General features: G+C 35.7%; 1 protein-coding gene across 2 annotated transcripts in view; it reads left to right on the top strand.

The window, feature by feature from the left end:
* Positions 1-18,486, top strand: part of Erich3 (glutamate rich 3) — a 104,420-nt gene extending 85,934 nt beyond the window's left edge. For both annotated transcript variants that reach the window (XM_021730096.3, XM_040288870.2), the window contains 3 exons: positions 9,207-9,332; positions 13,057-15,317; positions 16,001-18,486. In XM_021730096.3, coding sequence (XP_021585771.2) covers positions 9,207-9,332; positions 13,057-15,299 — 2,369 coding nt within the window. In that variant the 3' untranslated portion in view covers positions 15,300-15,317; positions 16,001-18,486. The remainder of the gene's footprint in view (positions 1-9,206; positions 9,333-13,056; positions 15,318-16,000) is intronic.
* Positions 18,487-19,810: the final 1,324 nt, after the last annotated feature.

The raw sequence follows: 19,810 nt of genomic DNA, 5'->3' as shown, positions 1-19,810 counted from the left end.
ATTGTATTGATTTGGGTTTATCTCTGTGTCTTCTATTCAATTGGTCTTCTTGCCTGTTTTGGTGAAAGTACTATGCTGTTTCTGTTACTATAACTCTGTAGCATAATTTGAGGTCTAGTATTGTGATGACTACTGCTTCACTTTTCTTTCCAAGTATTACCTTTGCTATTGTGCATTTCTTATTTTTTCCAAATAGAGAAGCATATTAAAGGAATATGAGTAAGAAAAGAAGAGCTTAAATTATCTCTATTTGCCAATGACATGATTCTATATTTAGAAGACCCTCCCCCCCCCAAAAAAAAAACTCCACCAGAAGACTCCTAGAGCTCATAAATGAATTTAGCAAAGTAACAGGATAAAAAAAAATCAACACTTATAAGTCAGTTGCATTTCCATACTCCAATAACAAATCTGGTGAAAAAGAAATTAGGAAAACTATCCCTTTCACAATAGCCTAAAAAAAAAAATACTTGGGAATCAATCTAACAAAAGAGGCAAAGGCCTTCTACATGAAAACTATAGAACATTAAAGAAAGTTAAAAAGACCTTAGAAGATGGAAAGAACTCCCATGTTCTTGGGTAGGCAGAATTAATATTAATATTGAAAAAATGGTCATACTACCCCAAGCATGATACAGATTCAATGCCATCCCCATCAAAATTCCAAAGATATTCTTCAAAGAAATAGAAAAAGAGTCATGAAAAACCACTTTTCTAACAAAGTATTGTTTTACAATTGTAAACATTATAGAACATACAAGAATAAAGTCAAAGTAAGTGTCTTCCTTACCTAACTTTTACTGTTTCCCAGAGATAAAAGTGTATATCAGCTATTTTTTGTGTTTATGATTCTAGACATTTTAGAGAAATTGATATATATGAGTGTTAGGGGTATATATAGATATATTTCAGTATGTACATGTATGTGATAAAATGATATGCCACATCTGTGATATAAATATATCAAAATGCACACATGCATATATTGCTTTTATGTACAAATGGGAACATATAATTCATTTTGTTCTGCAACTTAATTTTTTACACTTAACATTTTATTTTGGATGTCTTTTTTCCTTAGCACACATCTCTGTTTTATTCTTATTAACCCTACCTGTTATTTTATATTCCAGAAGTATTTTATGACTCCAAATTTTATTTAAAATATGTTTCCAACTGCATAAGAATTCAGTTTTGTTCTATGGCTCATCGTCCTCAAAAGAACAAAATTTCTTGGTTTCAGAAGCCCAGAGTCAGGAAATACAAAACACATTGCGAAATAAGACACTAAGAAATAAAACAAAGCAAAGACAACGTAATATATTCAGAATAATGTAAAAGATTAATGCTATCAAAAACCCAAGGAATGGATAGATTGTTACAGTTGAGCACTAATGCTTTTTAAATATAAATATTCAAGGAAATGATGTAATATACTTGTAAACACTTAAATAATGGATTAAGGGAAGTTATAAATATTCTCAAATTCTTTTATGTGAATAAAATTTTATAAGAACATTTCAGGTTAAAACCATCAGGTATTCACTGCATAGTTCATACACTTAATATTGATGCCAAAGAAAAGGTGAGTGATGATAAGCTTTTCTTTCTGAACTGAATTTTCAGTTAGATAACTCAGGAAGAGAGGGACAGAGCCATGGTTATATGCTTAAAAGCACAGTTTATGTAAATTAGACCAGAAATCTTGTGAAGTCATAAGATCTAAATGAGTGTATTTTGTTTATATCTCTGACTAAACCCTTAGGTCAAAATGAAGTAAGGGCTGAGATAGTATATAAAAACCATTTCTTACATTTGTATGGTACTGAATTAATCATTTTTCTATTAGAATAAAAACTGTGATTATGTTAACAATAGATCTGTAGGCTCAAAAATAACCTGCAAATAATGATGTTTTTGTAGTGTCTAAGCTAATAGACATTAATAATAAGCTAATTCAAATTAATATGAATTGTTTCACTTGAACATGGCAGTAGATAAATAAAATACAGTCACTGCTTTCATATCATTTAGGTTGATGGCATAAAATATTTTCCTTTTCATTATTTTATAATGTATTTTAATTGGCTTTGTCCTAGCAATCAACAGGTAAATTTTTATAAAAGATGTGTTATATATACAGCAAAGTAGATAAAGTATAAGATTATAATTGTTAGGAGCAATGAGAATAGTGTTCTTGGAAATTAATTCAGTATTATATAGAATATTTTATTTCAATATGTTTATTTTTCAATTATTTTTAATTTAAGCTCTCAACGCATTGTGATATAATCTTTGAGTATATTCTAATAGTGGAAAAAGCAGATACATTAACATATGAAGGTAATAAAATTTATATAATGTTATAAATAAAATAAAAATTTTAAGTTATAATTTAAAATGCATATGGAATTGTTTTATATTTTTATATGTAAATCAAGAATATTTACAGTGCTTGGGCAGGTCATTTAATGCTAAATAATGTGACAAAGGTAAAATGCAAGTTTGTCATCATGTAGGCAGGATAAAATGGTCTTGATGAAAGAAGAAAATCATGTGATATAAGTTGAGGTCAAAATACCACTTTTGAATAAATTGTGGAAATATAGAGTTTGTTCCAATAGATTTCTTCTGTCAGTAAATATATGTTGGAAGTTTGCTTTACGTCACACACTGTTCTTGTGAACCTAATTGGAACCTGTCTACATGTTGTTTATATTCTGGGAAGGAAATATCCCTAACCAGTGGAAAATAGACATGTAATATTGGGTATGTGGGATGTGCATTAGAAGAAAAACCAGGATGAGGGGATGGAGTGATGGTTTGAAGAAGTGGTATTTTGAGGGATAGCCTTGCTGCTAAAGGGCATTTAAACAGAGATTTGAACAAAGCACAGAGATGAGTCTGCAGAAAGAGTACATGAAGCAGAGTCCAACAGGAGCAAAGGCTGTGGATTGGGAGCATAGTTGCTGAATGAAGGATTTGGAAAGGAGGCCAGTGTGATGGGAATGGAGTGGACAGGAGAGAGAATGGTGGTGTAATAAGAATCGAGAGGGGCAAAGCTATAGGCCATGTGGTGGAATTTATTAAGAGATTGGATTCAAATGACATGATCTGGAAGTTTTGAAAAGATAGTATTAGATGATAAAACTCATCTTTAAACAGCTGTGACCTTGAGTTTGTAATAAATCCTGGGTTTTTGTGGGCCATGTTTCAATGTCAGAGATAACACAAGAATATCTTTACTGTGTAGGTAGATGATGTAAATCATGGTGGGTTGTTGGGAAGATAATTGATAGGCCATACAAAGAATGATTGAAGCATAGGGGGATATTTTTCAAGGTGATTACAAACTTGGAATAAATTTGAGTATATCTTTATGTTGCTTTTATGGCTTTCTTAATTCTTAAAACTAAGATAAAAAGTTCTTGACACAATTTTTTTTTTTTGGTATTGAATTTTAAAGGATTCTTAGCATGGTTTAAAGTGGGTTGTATTGTTTTGTTTTAAAAACAAGCAGAGGAGAGGAAGTGAATTGAATGTTATTAACCATATAAGATGGAGAATGTACAGGATGTATTGTATTCCAATGAGGACACTTGTGTTTTGACATTTGAGAGCCTAGAAAAGAGAACGGATAATAAGGATTGATAATGATAAGTAAGTACAAAAGAATAAAATGACTTTTTTTGTTTCATGACTTATAAATTTTAAAGTTATATAATTATATATACTAGTGTTTTTCACTTTCCTTTGACATTTTATGACTCAAACTCTTCCACAGACACTGTTGACTAGAAAATATTTGGTACTCTAAACAACAAAATGAACAAATAAACAAAATTTATATATCTTCCATAATATAAAATAAGTTGAAGTTCTTAGATGATTTCTTTTACTTTCCTTCTTATTCTTTTGTGTTTGTTTCTTTTTCATGTGAGCTGGGCAGTAATGACATCTGAAGCCTTATCATAGATAATAGGCAATTACAGGAAAGAAATACTGTGGCTTTGTTCTGCCCCTTTTAGCATTATCTTAACAGAGAAAAAATGGCCTAGAGGATGTGTAAAACCATCGGGGGTGGGGAGAAAGCAAGGAACAAAATGAGCACAGAAAAATTACAGAAGCATCAGAAATATCAAAATGCTACCCTGTAATGTGTCCACCTGCAAAATTATAACCTTCATCATCATCATCATTCTAAATAGTTAGTTTTTCTTCAACTCACACTTTCAGGGAAAGAATTTCTCTCTGAAGGTTTCCAAATTTATCCACTTAAACCATGTAAATAAACTACTTCAAAAATGATCATAACTGTTGTTTTTAAATTTAGTAAATATTTGTGACTAATAATTCTGTTTTCATCTTGACTAGTAGATATTAAAAAGTGAACCTTTAATATCCCATTTATGATAGCCTAAATTTTAAGATGTAGTGATTTGGTCTCTTTCCACCAAAGCATTTAAATTATTGCAGCGTGTTTCTAAGTTTCTGCATTGACATAGCGGCAGGCAGTGATATGAAGGCTAAAAGTCAACCTTTAAGAATGTTAATCAGAAAAATTCTGTGAAATAATAGTTAACTGGTGATATGAGCTCAGATGTCTGAGGTCTCCTTCCTTCTGTTCTATTTGAAAGAGGAAAAAAATACAAAAAAAATTGTCAATTTAAAAGATTTTTTAAAAGTTGAAAAAGTTTGCTCTTGAATCTGGGGAAATTACTGTTCAGGTACCACATAATTAAAAATAATTGCAATGTGAGGGCAAATTAGTAAAAAGATGTCAGGTGCTATCTTTAGTTTATCTCCCGTGAGAAAGAGACATAGCCTCATGGACTTAAAAAAAAGAGATAATCTTAGACCTTAAGTTAGAGAGTAGAAGCTAGAAGCTGTTGGGAAAGCAGAAAGATGTGCCTGAGACATCACAGAATCCTTCAGCATTGCCAACCCTCAGGGAAGTTGTAGGAGGCAACACCAAACAGCAAATCGGCTTCAGAGGTAGAGGTCCCTCCCTGAAGTAGCAGAGACTCTTCCCATCCAAAGATGACAGCGCCAGTTTGGAAGTTTGGCTGGCAGCTTCTGCAATCCTAAGGTCATTAACAATGGAATTACAATTCTGCCAAGAAGACTCCAAAACCCCACCTCCCTTTCCTTTCCTCTCTAGCTCTTAGGTCACTAAATTGGAATCAGTAACTACTTCAGCTTAATGCTTCTGAGAAAGATATGCATCCAACTGGAATTTTTGAGCATCCAAGAAGCAAATCACACTCTTCAAAGGAAAATATAAGAATAACAGCTCTTATTTTTGTATGAACATAATCAGTACTTTTCATAATAAATAAGGACATAAAAATAATTGTTATAATTTTATAATTTAGAAGGTCAGTTTATCAGATAATTATTATTTGCTATGTGTCTTTTTTCCAGCATCACAGAGTAGAAGTTGTTGAATCCACATGTAATGATACATATAATAAAACAAGAAATTATTTACAAAATATAATTAACGAAACCACCCCAATTGTAGATATAAAAGTAGTAATCTAAATAATTTTTGTGTCTAAGAAATTAATTCAACTCCCTAGATTATTAATTATGCAGTTATTAGAAACAACAAATGGTTTTTATATGGTGATCAATTTCAAACTATTGCCTCAAATAACTCAACTTAAAATATAACAATTACCAAAAAAATACTTAATAAAGAACAATAAATGAACAATACATTTAGTCATACTTCCAGGGATGTGTCAGAAGGGAAGGTATAACAGTTATGGAGTGTATAAGAAAGCGGGATAAATGAGAAGTCAACCCAAGTATTTGAATAGAAAATCAAATATAAAGATGCTGATAATTTTATGAGATTAAATTCTAAATTTAATATAGAATGTATCAGAATCCTAAAGATAATCTTAAAGTTGACTTAAAAGAAATGGTATTGAGTAATATAAAATTCTTTATAATAGCAGCAGCAACAAAACTGTAGCAAAGGAAAAGTGAAAATATAAAGAGAGTTTTCCAACATGTATATGACAAAGGGCTGATATTCATGATACATAAAGAGTTCTTACAAATCAAGAAGAAATAAGCAACCACTCTACCAGAAGGACATAATTCCAGTGTGTAGCAGGAAATTCACGAAAGGAAGCTAACCTACTAATAGTGAAATATCTATCTTTTTAATTTTTATCAAATACTAAAAGAATCTTCAAAATTGTGGAATTGTTGGCAATTATGTAGGGAAATAGTTCTCTTGATGATTTACAGGTAAAATAATTAATTGGTATTTATTTTTAAAAGCATATTTAAAAACTTATCAAACATTTCTAAAAGGTTCTTTTTGACCCAGGAATTCAAATTCTAGTAATGTATCCTAAAGGAATGGTCAAAAATATGTATACCAATGATTCAAAGTATTTTAAATAGCTGTACCAAAACAAATGAATGAAAACAACTCAATATTCAACAAGAGGCAATTGGTGAACTAAATTTAGTAGGACTTTATTAGAACATCCTATTTGTTATTAAATGATATTTTTATTTATTGATTTAAAAGAATAAAATACAATGCTAAATCAATAACATGGAATGTAAAATGCTAACTACAGTAAGAGTTAAGTAAAAAATACTTGAAAATCCACCCAAATGTTTACTAGTTGTTATCTCTGAGTGGCAGAACCATGGATATATTTTTGTTTCCTTCTTTGTACTTCTTTGTCTTTTCAAGCTTTAAATAAGGAATATATGTTATTTTCATATTTAGGAAAAGTACAATATATATTATTCTGAAATATATTCGTTTTCACAATAGAAAGGCTAAGGTATATTTTGGCATTTTGTACAGTATCTTAAAGAATCCCACATCATTTGAGTGGAAAAGGTGCATTTCTAAGAAATTCTCTGCATGAGAGGATTCCATTTTGCTAACGCTGTGAGAACTGACAATTACCTTTGCCTTTAGTGGACACCTTTATAGAGCAGTAAAGGACAGGAGCCTTAAGAGATGAAGGGCTAAACAGATGGAGGGAACAAAGTGATAAGTCACATTGCTGACACAGGAGTCTCAGCGTGCACAGTCCTCTATTCCTAGGGGTGGAAAAGAGTTGAGGTTAGACACTGGCCAAGTTCTTGCTTTTAAGTTTCAGTTTCAGAAGAACATCTGAGAAAAATGTCCAAGTGAGGCCTTTTCTGGTCTAACACCTAGGAAGTCCTTGATACTTAGGCCAGAGTCCCATTCTCGCTAAACCTGAAATCGGCAACACCTAACTATGCAGGCTGTCATCTACTTCCAAAGCCTAAGCCTCCAGGGCGAACCAGCAGATGTGGGAAGTGGTGATTACAGTGCTGAGGCAGTCAAGAAGCGGCACTGTCCGTTCTGAGTGAGTTGTCATTTTTAGCTTATGCTAGTACTACTGTTTGGCTTCTTAGAATAGTATTTTGGTTCAATAGCTGCTAACTGCTTAATTATTGTTTATTACTATTATTTCAAGTCATATTTTTTTGCAGCCTGTAGACTACTAGGAAAAGACATAGATGTTTTGTTGGCAACACTTCATGTAATTGCTACTAAGTCTGACTCCCCTCCCCTGGTCCTATCATCCTTGTGATTTCCATTTTTCAGTCAGCAGAATGAATTTATATGCAGAAACAAAACCACTACTTATTTAGACTTTTTAGATATGTGGTATTCACATTATTATAGTGTGAATTATATATGTGCTATGTTTATAAACTCCCTGAAATAAAAATGGACTTGAAAACAAATCCATCTGTAACAACTGCCACGAGTTCATCTTTGAACTATATAGTATTATAAGGATATTTTTTTTCATTTGGTCTATTGGATGAATTAGGAAAGTGATATTCCAAAAATTTAAAAAGAGAATATATTTGAACTATGTAATGTTCCTCTTTTCATTTCCATGTTTGTCTTGAGAGTAATAGAGTTAGTTAACATTCCTCCACTAAAACCTACTTGAGGCTGATATCTCACTATTTGTTTCCAAACAGAGAGAATAGTAAGTCATTAGGCCTTAGTTATTCACTTTAAGCAAGAGATGACATTCTAGTTCTGTTTCTCTCAAAGCAGAGTCCTTGGTTGTGTCATAATATCACAGGAAAACAAAGGCAGCCAGGCAGGAGTGAGTTTTGAAGAAATGTTTCTACCCCAGAAGGCAGATCTAGATCTAGTGTTACTGGAGTAAGCTTTTCTTAACCAGAAGGTAGCATGACAGTAGATACAGGAGATTTAGATCCATGGATCATCAGATGACAACAAGGGAGGTAGACAGGGAATTGTCAGAAACAAAGCACAAACAGTTTTGCGTAAATCACACTGGATAATAATACTTATGATCAGTGCTCACCACTGTCTCCATCTTCATCACCACCATCATCATTACCACTACCACCATCATCATCACAGCTAGTATTTATCAAGTGCATAGACACTTGAAAATAAGTAGAAGATGAGCATTTTCTACAGACATTACTTCATTTATCCTCCCAATAACCATTGACTTGCTTATTTCTTTTTGACAGATGGATAAACTGAGGCTTAGGCCAAAAACTTGTCCAAGATGGTACAGTTAGTATGGAATATGTAACTGGAACTAGGTCTCTATGGACGTGAAGTCCATGCTAGCAACCAGCTATAGATAACACAGTGTCTTTTTTCTATTAAATTTATAGGCATCATGTAATAGCTTTTTATTGCTTCTGTCCATATGGAGTGAGTATTGTGGGGTCAAATCACTGAAATATACTAATGAATGAAATGCTTGTAGTGTAGTCAGCTCTGGAAGTTTTAGAATTGTAAAAGAGCGGTGATGACTGGTGTCATAAAAGCTATAACATACATTTCTAACATATGTTTCTAGAAAGTAAAAGGCAATCAAACTGCTTTTCCAATCATTTCATTGCATGTGCATTTGGCAAAAGGTCACTGCTTCTGGCTGTTGTCTTTTTTAATACAGGTATTTCTTTGCATGAGTCTCTTTACTTCACGATCTTCTTTTATGCATTGTGTTTCCTCTTTTGAAATCATAGCATGGGAGTAGTTTAATCTTCATAGATTTTAAAGACAAGGTCACATTTTAATGTGAATGCATTTAAATCAACCCCACTTGCTTGAATGATGTGAAATAACTCAGCAATGTTCCCATGACCTGCTTTTAAACCTTTTGATATTTTATATGATCTCCAATCAGTTGGACAGATAATAAGTGAAGCCTTGGCACCGGGCTGCCACTGCCACTATGACGCCGAGTCTGATGTTAGCAGCACAGATGAGGGGGGGAAGCCCACGTGGAAGCTGGAGATTGACACAGGTGGAGGTAAGGACACATCATTACCTAGGAAAGACCTTCAGAAATCTTCTGCAAAAGATGGGTCATTTTCATTTTTCATCTTCCTATTCTTATTTCTTCCTCTGCCACTTTTTTTTTCTTTTCATCTAATGAATATGATTGCAGGATGTGGTTCAGAGACCGATAGGGGAGTTTAAAACTGATATCAGCTATGAATGTTGCAATTTTAAAAAATATATTGATATATAAGAATTTTTTAAAAAGAACTTTGGATTCTAAAATTCTGATAGGTATTTTCAGATGAAATCTTATTTTATAGCCATTTCCCTTATAGTTGACCAAGTAGATAAATTTTCCTTAACTGACCCAGTTGGAGACACAAAGAGTCAAGGCACATCACATTTCACAATGATTCATTTAAAATTCTTTTTCTTTCTTTCTTTCTTTCTTTTTTTTTTTTAATTAGGAAAAAACTTAATGCCATCCACATGTGACTTGTCTCTTCATAATGAGTATTCTAACTACAAGATTGCCAATTAGAGATTGATTTAACAGACCATGACTCATAGATATTTGGTCAAATTCCTTGTCCTTAACACCAGTCCTTCTTATATTTTGTGAATGGCTTTTTATAGGTTCTGATTGGAATATATATGTGTGTGTGTGTGTGTGTGTGTATATATATATATATATATTTCCCTTGCCTCAGGAATGTCATATGTATATGCATACAGGGGTTATTATTTTAAATTATTTTTTTAAAGAGAGAGAGAGAGAGAGAGAGAGAGAGAGAGAGAGAGAGAGAGAGAGAGATTTTTAATATTTATTTTTTAGTTATTGGCGGACACAACATCTTTCTTTGTATGTGGTGCTGAGGCCGCACGCATGCCAGGCGAGCGCGATACCGCTTGAGCCACATCCCCAGCCCAAGGGGTTATTATTTTAATTCATTGTATGATTACATTATCCCATTTCCCATTTTTGTTATCAAACACATTTGAGATTTTATCTGACTTCCAAGCAAACAGCTTAGCTAGCCACAGTTTCATGGATGCTGGTAGAAGACACAAGGTGAGATCCATTTCCCTGGCACAACATGAAGAGGGCCAGGTGACATTTGAATAAGCAGTGAGTTACAGGAGCAGACCCTGGAGCTTTTGCAGTGCACATTCTGATAAAGGAATTCTGGTGCGCTCCTCAATCGTTCCTTCTTCAATGCAGCCATAGTAGTTATTGATCAAGTCTAATTCAAGCAAGAAAATCAATTGTGAGATGTAGGCGGAAAGTGTTTGGAGGAAAGATTTGGGTAGGGTTTTCTGTGTGTTGGCACTGTACTAAGCATTTTATAGAAACTCTCTTATTTGCTATAAAGAGAATTCTGTGAGCCAATCACTTCCCATTTTAATGATATAAACATGAAGGACTAGAGAGGTATTGTTTCCCGAGTTCATACAGCCAGTAAGTGGAGAACTGGCATCCTCACTCAGGTTTGATTGCCACATACACTCCATTAAAACAAATTGCCAGTTTATGAATAGTGCTTGCTCTCTTATACTAAATATTTTTTTTCCAAAAGCTCATGAAGTTTCAAAAAACATGTGTCGTGTTTTTATACTGATATTTCTTAGAAAGCCTTCAATTACTCTCTTTCCCTTGCCTCAGGAATGTCATGCACGACTTCCCTGTAGTGTGTACATTCACATAATAGCTCAGCTGGATTCACTCGTGCTCTCTCCTCCAGAATTTAGACACAGTATATTATTACATGTGACTAGGCAATTTTATTCCCTTGTTTTCCTGAATGCTCTTTAATTAATCCATAAATTTAGAGGCCAACTCTCAAAAAACAGAATATTTTAAACTTTTTCGTAACTGACTTTTTAATGATATTTTCATGTAGGAATTTGAACAGCAAGATTTAACATTAAAGAGATTTGACACACATTGTAGTTTCTCATTGTTTCAATGTAGTTTTGTTTCCAATGTAGTAATAATCTGTAATGAAATAAAATGGACCATATTCTCTGATGAACTTGCTACATGTTCTCTGAGTATATAATTTGGGTCCACATTACATTTCCCTTTGGGAGCTTTTAGGTACAATTTAGAAATAATTGCTGTTATGCACAGAGGGCCACCATAAAAGTCAACCTCAGACCCACTGATAAACCTGAAATTTCTATTTTATTCTTCTTAAATAAGACTCAAAAGTTACTTTCCAAATATATTATTAAGGGAAATGTCATATCAGTTATGATTACCTTACCTCAAAATAGTCTGTCATAGCAGCTGGCAAGAGACTGAGGGAATGCAGCAAAGATAGCCATGTTTTGGGTTAGGAGAAATAATGGGGTGGCAACAGTCTTGAATGGAGTGTAAGATTAGACAAGAAATCAGAAAAAGGCATTTAATTTCTGATGAATTGTGCATATTGGTGTTGCTGGTAAGAGAGCCAGCCAGGTAAGCAAGTGAAAAAACAAAGGTACACTTGCTGACTTCATGAGTATACATGGTTGTTAGAGGTTACACCCAGATATGGTAACTTATTTGACAGCATCTAACCCAGGGTCTTTTATAATTGAAAAAGTTTAGATGAAAAAAAGTATTAAGAAGACAATTTTTGAAGCCTCTACCATCATCAATACTATTCTTCATCTGAAAAATTTAAGTTTTGGGTCTTTGGCATGACATGATTTTACTTATTTTGCATGCATCATTCAAAAAACGTGTTTTTGTTTAATAATAAAATCTATTTGAAGCCTTTTTCTTTCTTTTTTTTTCTTTCTTTCTTTTTTTTTTTTTTTTTTTTTGTGGTGCTGAGGATCGAACCCAGGGCTTTGTGCATGCAAAACAAGCACTCTACAATGGAGCTACATCCCCAGCCCATATTTCAAGACTTTTTGAGAATGTAGCAAACCTAATACTTATTGAAATGTAATAGTGAATACATGTCAATTGGCCAGGGAATCATGAATGAGCACTTATGAAATACTTCAAGAAAGTTATTTATGTAGAAAATTATGCCCCAATATAAAGTCTTCTCTTGTTCTGTGATTCTGTTTTGCCAAAGACAAATCGGTTTCTGAACATAGATGGTAGGTATCCTGATCTAAATCGGTGTCTTTAGTAAACAAAACAAAACAAAACAAAAAACCCAAAACCTTACTTTGAGATACAAAAAAATTTTTTGATATAGTATCTTAAAATACTTAAAGTATTATGTGCTACGATTACCATTTCTATGTCATGACTGTGTTGCTAAATATCCACCCGGCAGAAATGTAGTCAGAAGGCAGTCATATTATGCTACCTTATGGTGCTATAAGAAATGGTGATTTTTAAGAAAATAGAATGCTATTTTTCTTATTTTTAAAAATTTTCTGTAAGTCAATATTTCAAGTAAAATTAGGGGGTTTGAGAGAGGACTTATTGATTCTAAAACATAGGGACATGAAAGCTTTTTGTTTGCTTATTTTCAGAATTTCTGATGTTCATTTTTTCTTTAATATCAATGTATCCATTAAATTTGAAAGCATTTCTTTTTATAATGAAAGGCCATTATTAAAACATTGTACATATTATACTCAGTGGCATCATAGAACCAACTGAGGACATGTTTTATACATAATATCAAAGTCTCCTTGGTAACATATATAAATCTCTTCTAAATATTATGTAAGTGTATATATATTACCTTCTCCTTTGTTCACTTTGATTGAAGTAACCTTGTTTTCTACCCTTATTTTTATAGCACCCAATAGGAATTTTATAGTGGAGGAAAGGGCACCCTTCCACTCGGAGAAGGAATCTGAGCAGATCACACTGCAGAAGAAAGAAGCAGGGGAGGAAGTTATCGCTCCCCAACACCAGGATGCAGAGCTCAGGGATGGGGTGGGCATTAAGGAGGCTCCCCTGGGGGAGTGGCAAACAACAGCAGGGCCTCTAGCACTAGCAGAGCAACCCACAGAGAACAGCAAGGTGCCTCTGTGCATGGCAAGTTGGGCAGAGGAGGAAGCAGAAGGGGATGGAAGGCAGGACCTAGAAGGATTCAAAGCCACAGGAATAGGAGCAGGGAGAGATTCTGTGGGCCTGAGTGAAGGAGACGCTCCTCAAGAGCAGGCCCTGAGGCAAACTGTACTTGGGACAGAGCAGGCAGGTTCTGAAGGGGAGCAGGGTATAGTGGAGGGAGTGCTTACAAACACCACAGCCCTGAGCACAGAGCATCTTCAGGAGGCAGCTGCCCTGAGAGAGCCACCAACAACTCCAAAGATGGAAGTGTCTGACAGAGGGCTGGCTGTGAGTGAGGCAGGGACCCCAAAGACAGATGTGGACGCGAGTGAAGAGGAAGCACTCACAGAGCAGGAGGACATGGGACCCATTAAAGACACAGCGTCTGAGAGAGAGGATGGTTCACAAGAGGCAATAGTTGGGGGAAAGGAACCAGGCAAAGAAAGGAAGGAGGTTCTGGAAACAGAATCCCCCTTGAGCATCTCCACAGGAGAGGCAGGGGCAAGGCAGATGGGGCTTTCAGAGGGCAGCCCAGAAGAACTCTGTGAGGAAGGTGCAGCCAGGGCAGAGACTGGGAGTGAGGCAGAAGATGATAAAAAAGAGAGAAAGGAACCAAAGGAACCCTTACCAGAAGAGTCAGAGGTAGCAGGAGAAGGGAGGAAAGCGGAGAGCCCCGGAACACCTCTGAGGGAAATTGGATCTGAGAGAGAAGAGGTGACAAGGGCAATTGCAGCGAAGGATGAAGACACTTTAGAAGAGGAGCGAAAACATAAAGGGGAAGAGGGGGAAGCAGTGAAGGAAGAGAGATCTGAGGAACAGACCAAAGAGCCTGAAAATGAAACAGAATCGGATGCTGAGGATGCAGAACCCACAGAGACAACTGAAATGACTCAAGATTCAGGGCTTCTCGAAGACTCGCTGAAAGAAAGACAGGTGACCTTGTGTGAAGTCACACATGGATTTGAAAAGTCACTGGAGAAAATGACAGCTCTGAGGAAAGAAGAAAGAGGGGAAAGCTTGAATGAAGCTAGAGACACAGAGCACAGGGACAGAGCAGGGCTGCTGGGCCTGCAGAATGTGGCTCTACCAGAGCAGGGGCAGGGACCCCACCATGATGGAGAGGGCACATTAGAGGCTGCAAAGTGTGCAACCCAGGACCAAGATGGCCTTGCAGGAATGCAGACAAGGGACGAAGAAGAACCTTTTCAGGGGCCAGGAGGAGCAGGGGTCATGATGATGACCGGGAAAGATGTTCCTGAGGGAGATTTCATGATAGTGGAAAAGTTCAGTGAAGAAGCAGTGGGTGGGGACCCACCAGAGGAGGAGGAGGAAGAGCACACTCTGGGGACAAGAGTGACAAGGGTGATAAAGGACAGCAACACAGAGGGGGATGGGGCGACAAGAGGAGGAGCAGTCCTGGCCGAGGAAGGAGGAGCAGCAGAGAGGAGGGAGGTGTTGGCAGATTCAAAGATGGCTAAGGGGAAAACAGTAGCAAATAGAGGCTCTTCTTTCTCAGATGTTGCTTGGGAGGAAACATGGCACAGAGGGGATGAGGTGCTGGGTAAAACAGCAGCTGCAGAGAGGGTGGCAGCAGAGGAAACAGGGCTGAGCAGGGAAGAAGTGACAGTGACATCAGCAGAGCCTGGGGAGGGAGCTCTCCAGGAAACTTTCCATCTGAAGGGGCAGGGACAGCAGCTAGGACAGGATCAAGAGGAAGGGGAAGTGGAGGCCACTCAGGGTGTGAGGTCCGTGGGAGAGGGGGAAGGAGCAGGGAGCAGTGATGCCAGGCAAGAGTCAGGAACAGCTGAAGAATTCAGACAAAGATCATCACCAGAGAGGGAGGTAGAGTTGAGCAGAGGGAGTCTAGAGGCAGTGGCAACACTTTTCGTGAAGCCTGAATTCTCTGGAACCCAAGAGGAACAAGAGCATATGGTTCAAAGAGAAAGTGAGAGTGCAGATGTTCCCCTGAACAGCGTGAAGGACTAGGAGATTTTGTGGCAGACGGTGAGTTTAAGTCTGATCTGTTTGCAGATGGAATAGAAATCCTGCCCGTGGGCCTCCTCTCCTTGGGGCTGGCTGGTCCCTTTATTGGTGTTTGCTGTGCACACACACACACACACACACACACACACAGGCTTCCCTCCTGTGGTACTGAGCCCCAGCCAGCAGGAGGGTGGCTAGGGGAGGTGGAGGAGGGGCCAAAGCACACAGAGAATCCCACTCCAGTCACCTTTCCTACTCTGTTCTTGCAAACACATCTCCCTGAAGCAGGAGATCTGTGTCTCTCTGTGTCTCTCTGACACAGCCCCAAAGTTGAAACACAGGAGAATTGTTTCTCCAAGTCCAGACATAGAAGCAGAGAATCAAACTCTCTAGAATAATCATTCCATTTTAGTGTTTTAAACGATGGAATGAAGATTGTCAGTGATTAAGTGCTTTTGAATGGGCTCTCTGCCTTCATTTCTGCAGTATTATAAAATTTTATATATGCATATATAATTGTACATATATAAAATATAAATATTATATATTTACTTAATATATAATACTTCACTGTGTAAGTATGGAAGAGTGAAGTGAAAGAAAAAAAAATTTACTTTTTTTTGCTGTCTCCTGGAATTTCCTTGATAGCTCCTATTTTGAGTGATTCTATTCATAATATTACTATCCTTTTTGTTATTTTTCAGAGTATTTTAAAGGTTTCTTCTGGAAGACATAAAAGCTGGAGAAAGATTCACCCAAGGATCTCACCAAGACTTTATCTTTTTTTTTTTTTTTCTTTAAACACTGTGCTTGTCTGAGATGGTTCCTAGTCCATCAGTGACCTCAGTAATCACTTTCAGAATAGCTCAAGCAGATCTGCAAGAACCTCCATAGAGGTAGTGGTTCCAAATAGAAAGCTGAGAAGTTATTATAAATTCTGTACAGATAATGTGTGTCTATATTCAAATCAGATTGATGGTTTCAAATGTTTGACTTTTACCACAGATCATTGGGAGGCCCATACCTGATGCCTGCGGTTTGTTTAAATTCTTTTTTTTTTTTAATTTTACATTCAAATATTAGTCCTAGTTTTATACACAGGGGTTTTATTTAAAATCTATGGCTTGGTACTTTAATGACACAGGCTGTGAAAATGAGCTCTAAAGGACCTTCTATGCACACTCCAGACTAAAGATCGCTCCAAGCCTCTGAGTCCTTCCTGAAAAGGATTCCATGCATGTCTATTCATTTACACTCGGAAATATTCATTCTTTCTATTTATGCCAGTCGAGTAAAGTGCAAATCTTATTTCAAAATGCCCTTTGTTTTTGCATGTGTTTCTGTACTCTGCTTTCTTGGGTAGACTAGTAAAATGGTAGCTTGCAGCATTTTATCCCTGGTGGCCTCGTTTATGGGTCTGCTCAAGTTTAAATCAAAGTTCTAAATAATTTAGATAAGTGGAATGAATATAATAATTATAGCAGGTAGATGTGGTCCATCAGCACATATGCTGACATTCTAGACTTGATGTCTCAGTGAAAAAGAAACTTGAATAAAATTAGTGTGCTGCTCATCTTCCCAAGTTCTGTTATTTCAAACCTGCCAGCTCTTCTGGGTAGTTTATATAATAGATCAACAGTTCACTATTGCTTTCTAAATTACCACCACCTGGTATTATTTTCTACTTGAGCATCAGCACTCCCCCAGGGGTTTCAATTTCCTCCAAGACATCTACATAGCACACATGTTGGGCCACCTTTTCTCCAGGAGAAGAGGTGAAAGAGAATGTCCCAAAGCAGTGATTCTCCAACTGGAAGACATATTAGTCTTTCGTGGGGCACTTTTCATAAATGTCTGTACCCCTGGCCCCACCAGAGCATCAGATTTAGTTCATTTTAAATGGACCTACATATCAGTATTAAAAAAAAAAAAATGAAGTTGGGCACAGCATGCTACTGGAGAGGCTGAGTGGAGGATCTCAAGTTCAAAGCCAGCCTCAGCAAAAGCAAGCCCCTAAGCAACTCAGTGAGACCTTGTTTCTAAATAAAATACAAAATAGGGCTGGGGATGTGGCTCAGTTGTTGAGTGCCCCTGAGTTCAATCCCCATTATCCCCCCTACCCCCTCAAAAGAGAAAAGAACTAACAAAAAAAATCTTTCCCCTTGACTGTACATGGAACCAAAGTTAAGAATTGCTGCTCAAAACCATCATAATCCATTGGTTGCCTTCTACTCTATGCCCCTAGGGACTAGGCATGATATTGTTACAGGTATTTTTCACTTTAAATAATGGCATTAAAGTCATTCAAAAATCAAAAATATGCTGAACCAAATGGATTAGATAATGGATTTGTTCTTTAGTCATGAACAGTGTTGACATCACCTGGAATTTGTTCCTGGCTTTTTCTCATACCTACTAAGTTAGAATTGTGGGTGGAGTTTTAAAAAATCCTCTTGTAATTCTGATGGATAACAAAGTCTGAAACCGCCATCATGGGCTATTGGTTGTACTGAGGATTAAACTCAGAAAATGGATTGCAGGAGCATTGTGAACTTTCTGCTTTGTCTCCCTGTCTCTCTTTTTCTTAATCTCTGTATCTTTTTCTGTCTTTCTCTAAGAATCGGTAATAACTATAAAAGTGATGAATTCAACCTAAAGTTTGGTCTTATTATGATCATATTAGAGTATACACGGATTCGTCTACCCACCCCCTATTGAAGATGAGTATTTACCTCTCCCTGCACATCATAGGGCTCCTTCATTTGCCTGGTGTTCTATGAGTGGATTTCATCTACTTTACATTTAGTTTCATTCATTACTAAGCTACATTTCTCTGGAGCGCTATGATTTCATCCTCAACATTACAGAGCACTTTGAATACAAAGCACCTTATAAGAAAGATTATAAACTTGTTGATAACATTGAAAAATGAGTTTTTCACAATGTGCTAAATGGAAATTGCAACGGATTATTTTTATATTCAACACATTCTATCAAAATATTCTGTAACATAATTCTACAATCTGCATGTGGGTTTAACTGTGAAATTAAGGGTTGTGATGTTTTGATTAAGTGAATTATTTCTCTGCAGATACTACATTGATAAAATTATGTGTATGTTCAACCAAACTCATATTTTTCCTAGTTTATTCATTATTTAAAGCATAAATAAATAATATATTTACAGGTAGTATATGTGAATTGTTCTTTGTAAATAAGACTTAACTTTTAAAATCTTTTGTATTCTTTCCTTCCTTACAAAAGTTGAGTTATAAGAGCAGATAAAAGAGAATTAATTTTATTGGTCTATATTTTTGAGAGTATGTGTTTATACTGACTGTCTACATTTATATGTTTTTCACATATGTGGGATAATGTTAGATAGGAAATTATTTCCACTATTTTATTGATAAGTAAACAAAGGCTCAATATAATTAAATGACTTGTCTAAAATCACAGTCAATATCAGGTCATCTGAATCTAAACTCTAATTAAAAAAAATCATATACATTGCTTCTGGGAAGAGTTATTCTAGACACTAAGGCACTCAATGTGAATCTCTACATATTTTGTTTACTTGTAGAAGGGACAAAAAAATCTAATATATATCATCTAATACTAAGGAATTAGTTCTATTTCTAGCTAGTGTTAATCAAAGAACAAAGTAGATTTAAACAATTCAAGAGAAAAATAGATAACCAATGGAAATGTAGGAAGAATTAGGATTTCTACTTGAATTTCCTGAATTCAGCCTTTTCTATGGCTTTATAAACTCTTATGCTGTAAATCTGAAGAATAATTGAGTTCCTTAACCTTTCTAAAATCAATAATTTTGCCACAATTATTTGCCTTTGGAAAATTATTGTTTGAACAAAAAAAACTGTAAGGAACATTCATCTAGTGAGTGAAATATCCCAACAGACTCAAGGACAGCCCAGAAGAGGCCGCTTCCGACCTTGGGTAATATTTCCTCCCAGGCTTCTGTACCACTCGATTGTGTCATTTAAAAAAAAAAAAAAGAAAAAAAAATTCTCTGTCACCTTGGCTAGCAGAAGAAATACAAGAGAACAAGGAATAAATATGGCTGGAATTCTTTAAAAGTCACTCTCAAACTCACCTATATTTTTTATATTTTGTTCAGGGTTTTTTTCCTTCCTTCTAATATGCCCAGTGACAGAAAATCTATGCTTTTCAAAATAACTGGAAACTCACTCTATGAGATAAGCTGGTGGACATTTGAGACCTCACATACCTTTTGTCATTCCTTCTAGACATTTTAGACTATTTAGTAATCTGTACAGCCCTCCCAATATTTTGGAATATTGCTATCTTCCTCCATTTTTATTAAGGAAAATAAGGTACACAGAAGATTCCTGAGACAAATAAACTGATGCCAAAGTCTGCCTCCTCTGCAAATATTTCTTGTCTTTATTAAGCACCTACTTATAATTAAAGGCTATATATTAAAAACTCCTAAATTAGAGGAGAAACCTCACAGTTGTTCAGGGGCTTGG

Source organism: Ictidomys tridecemlineatus, chromosome 11 (genome assembly GCF_052094955.1).
Source record: "Ictidomys tridecemlineatus isolate mIctTri1 chromosome 11, mIctTri1.hap1, whole genome shotgun sequence".
Taxonomy (NCBI): Eukaryota; Metazoa; Chordata; class Mammalia; order Rodentia; family Sciuridae; genus Ictidomys; species Ictidomys tridecemlineatus.
Note: the sequence above shows the minus strand (reverse complement) of the source record. Positions and strands in the feature narration are given on the sequence as shown.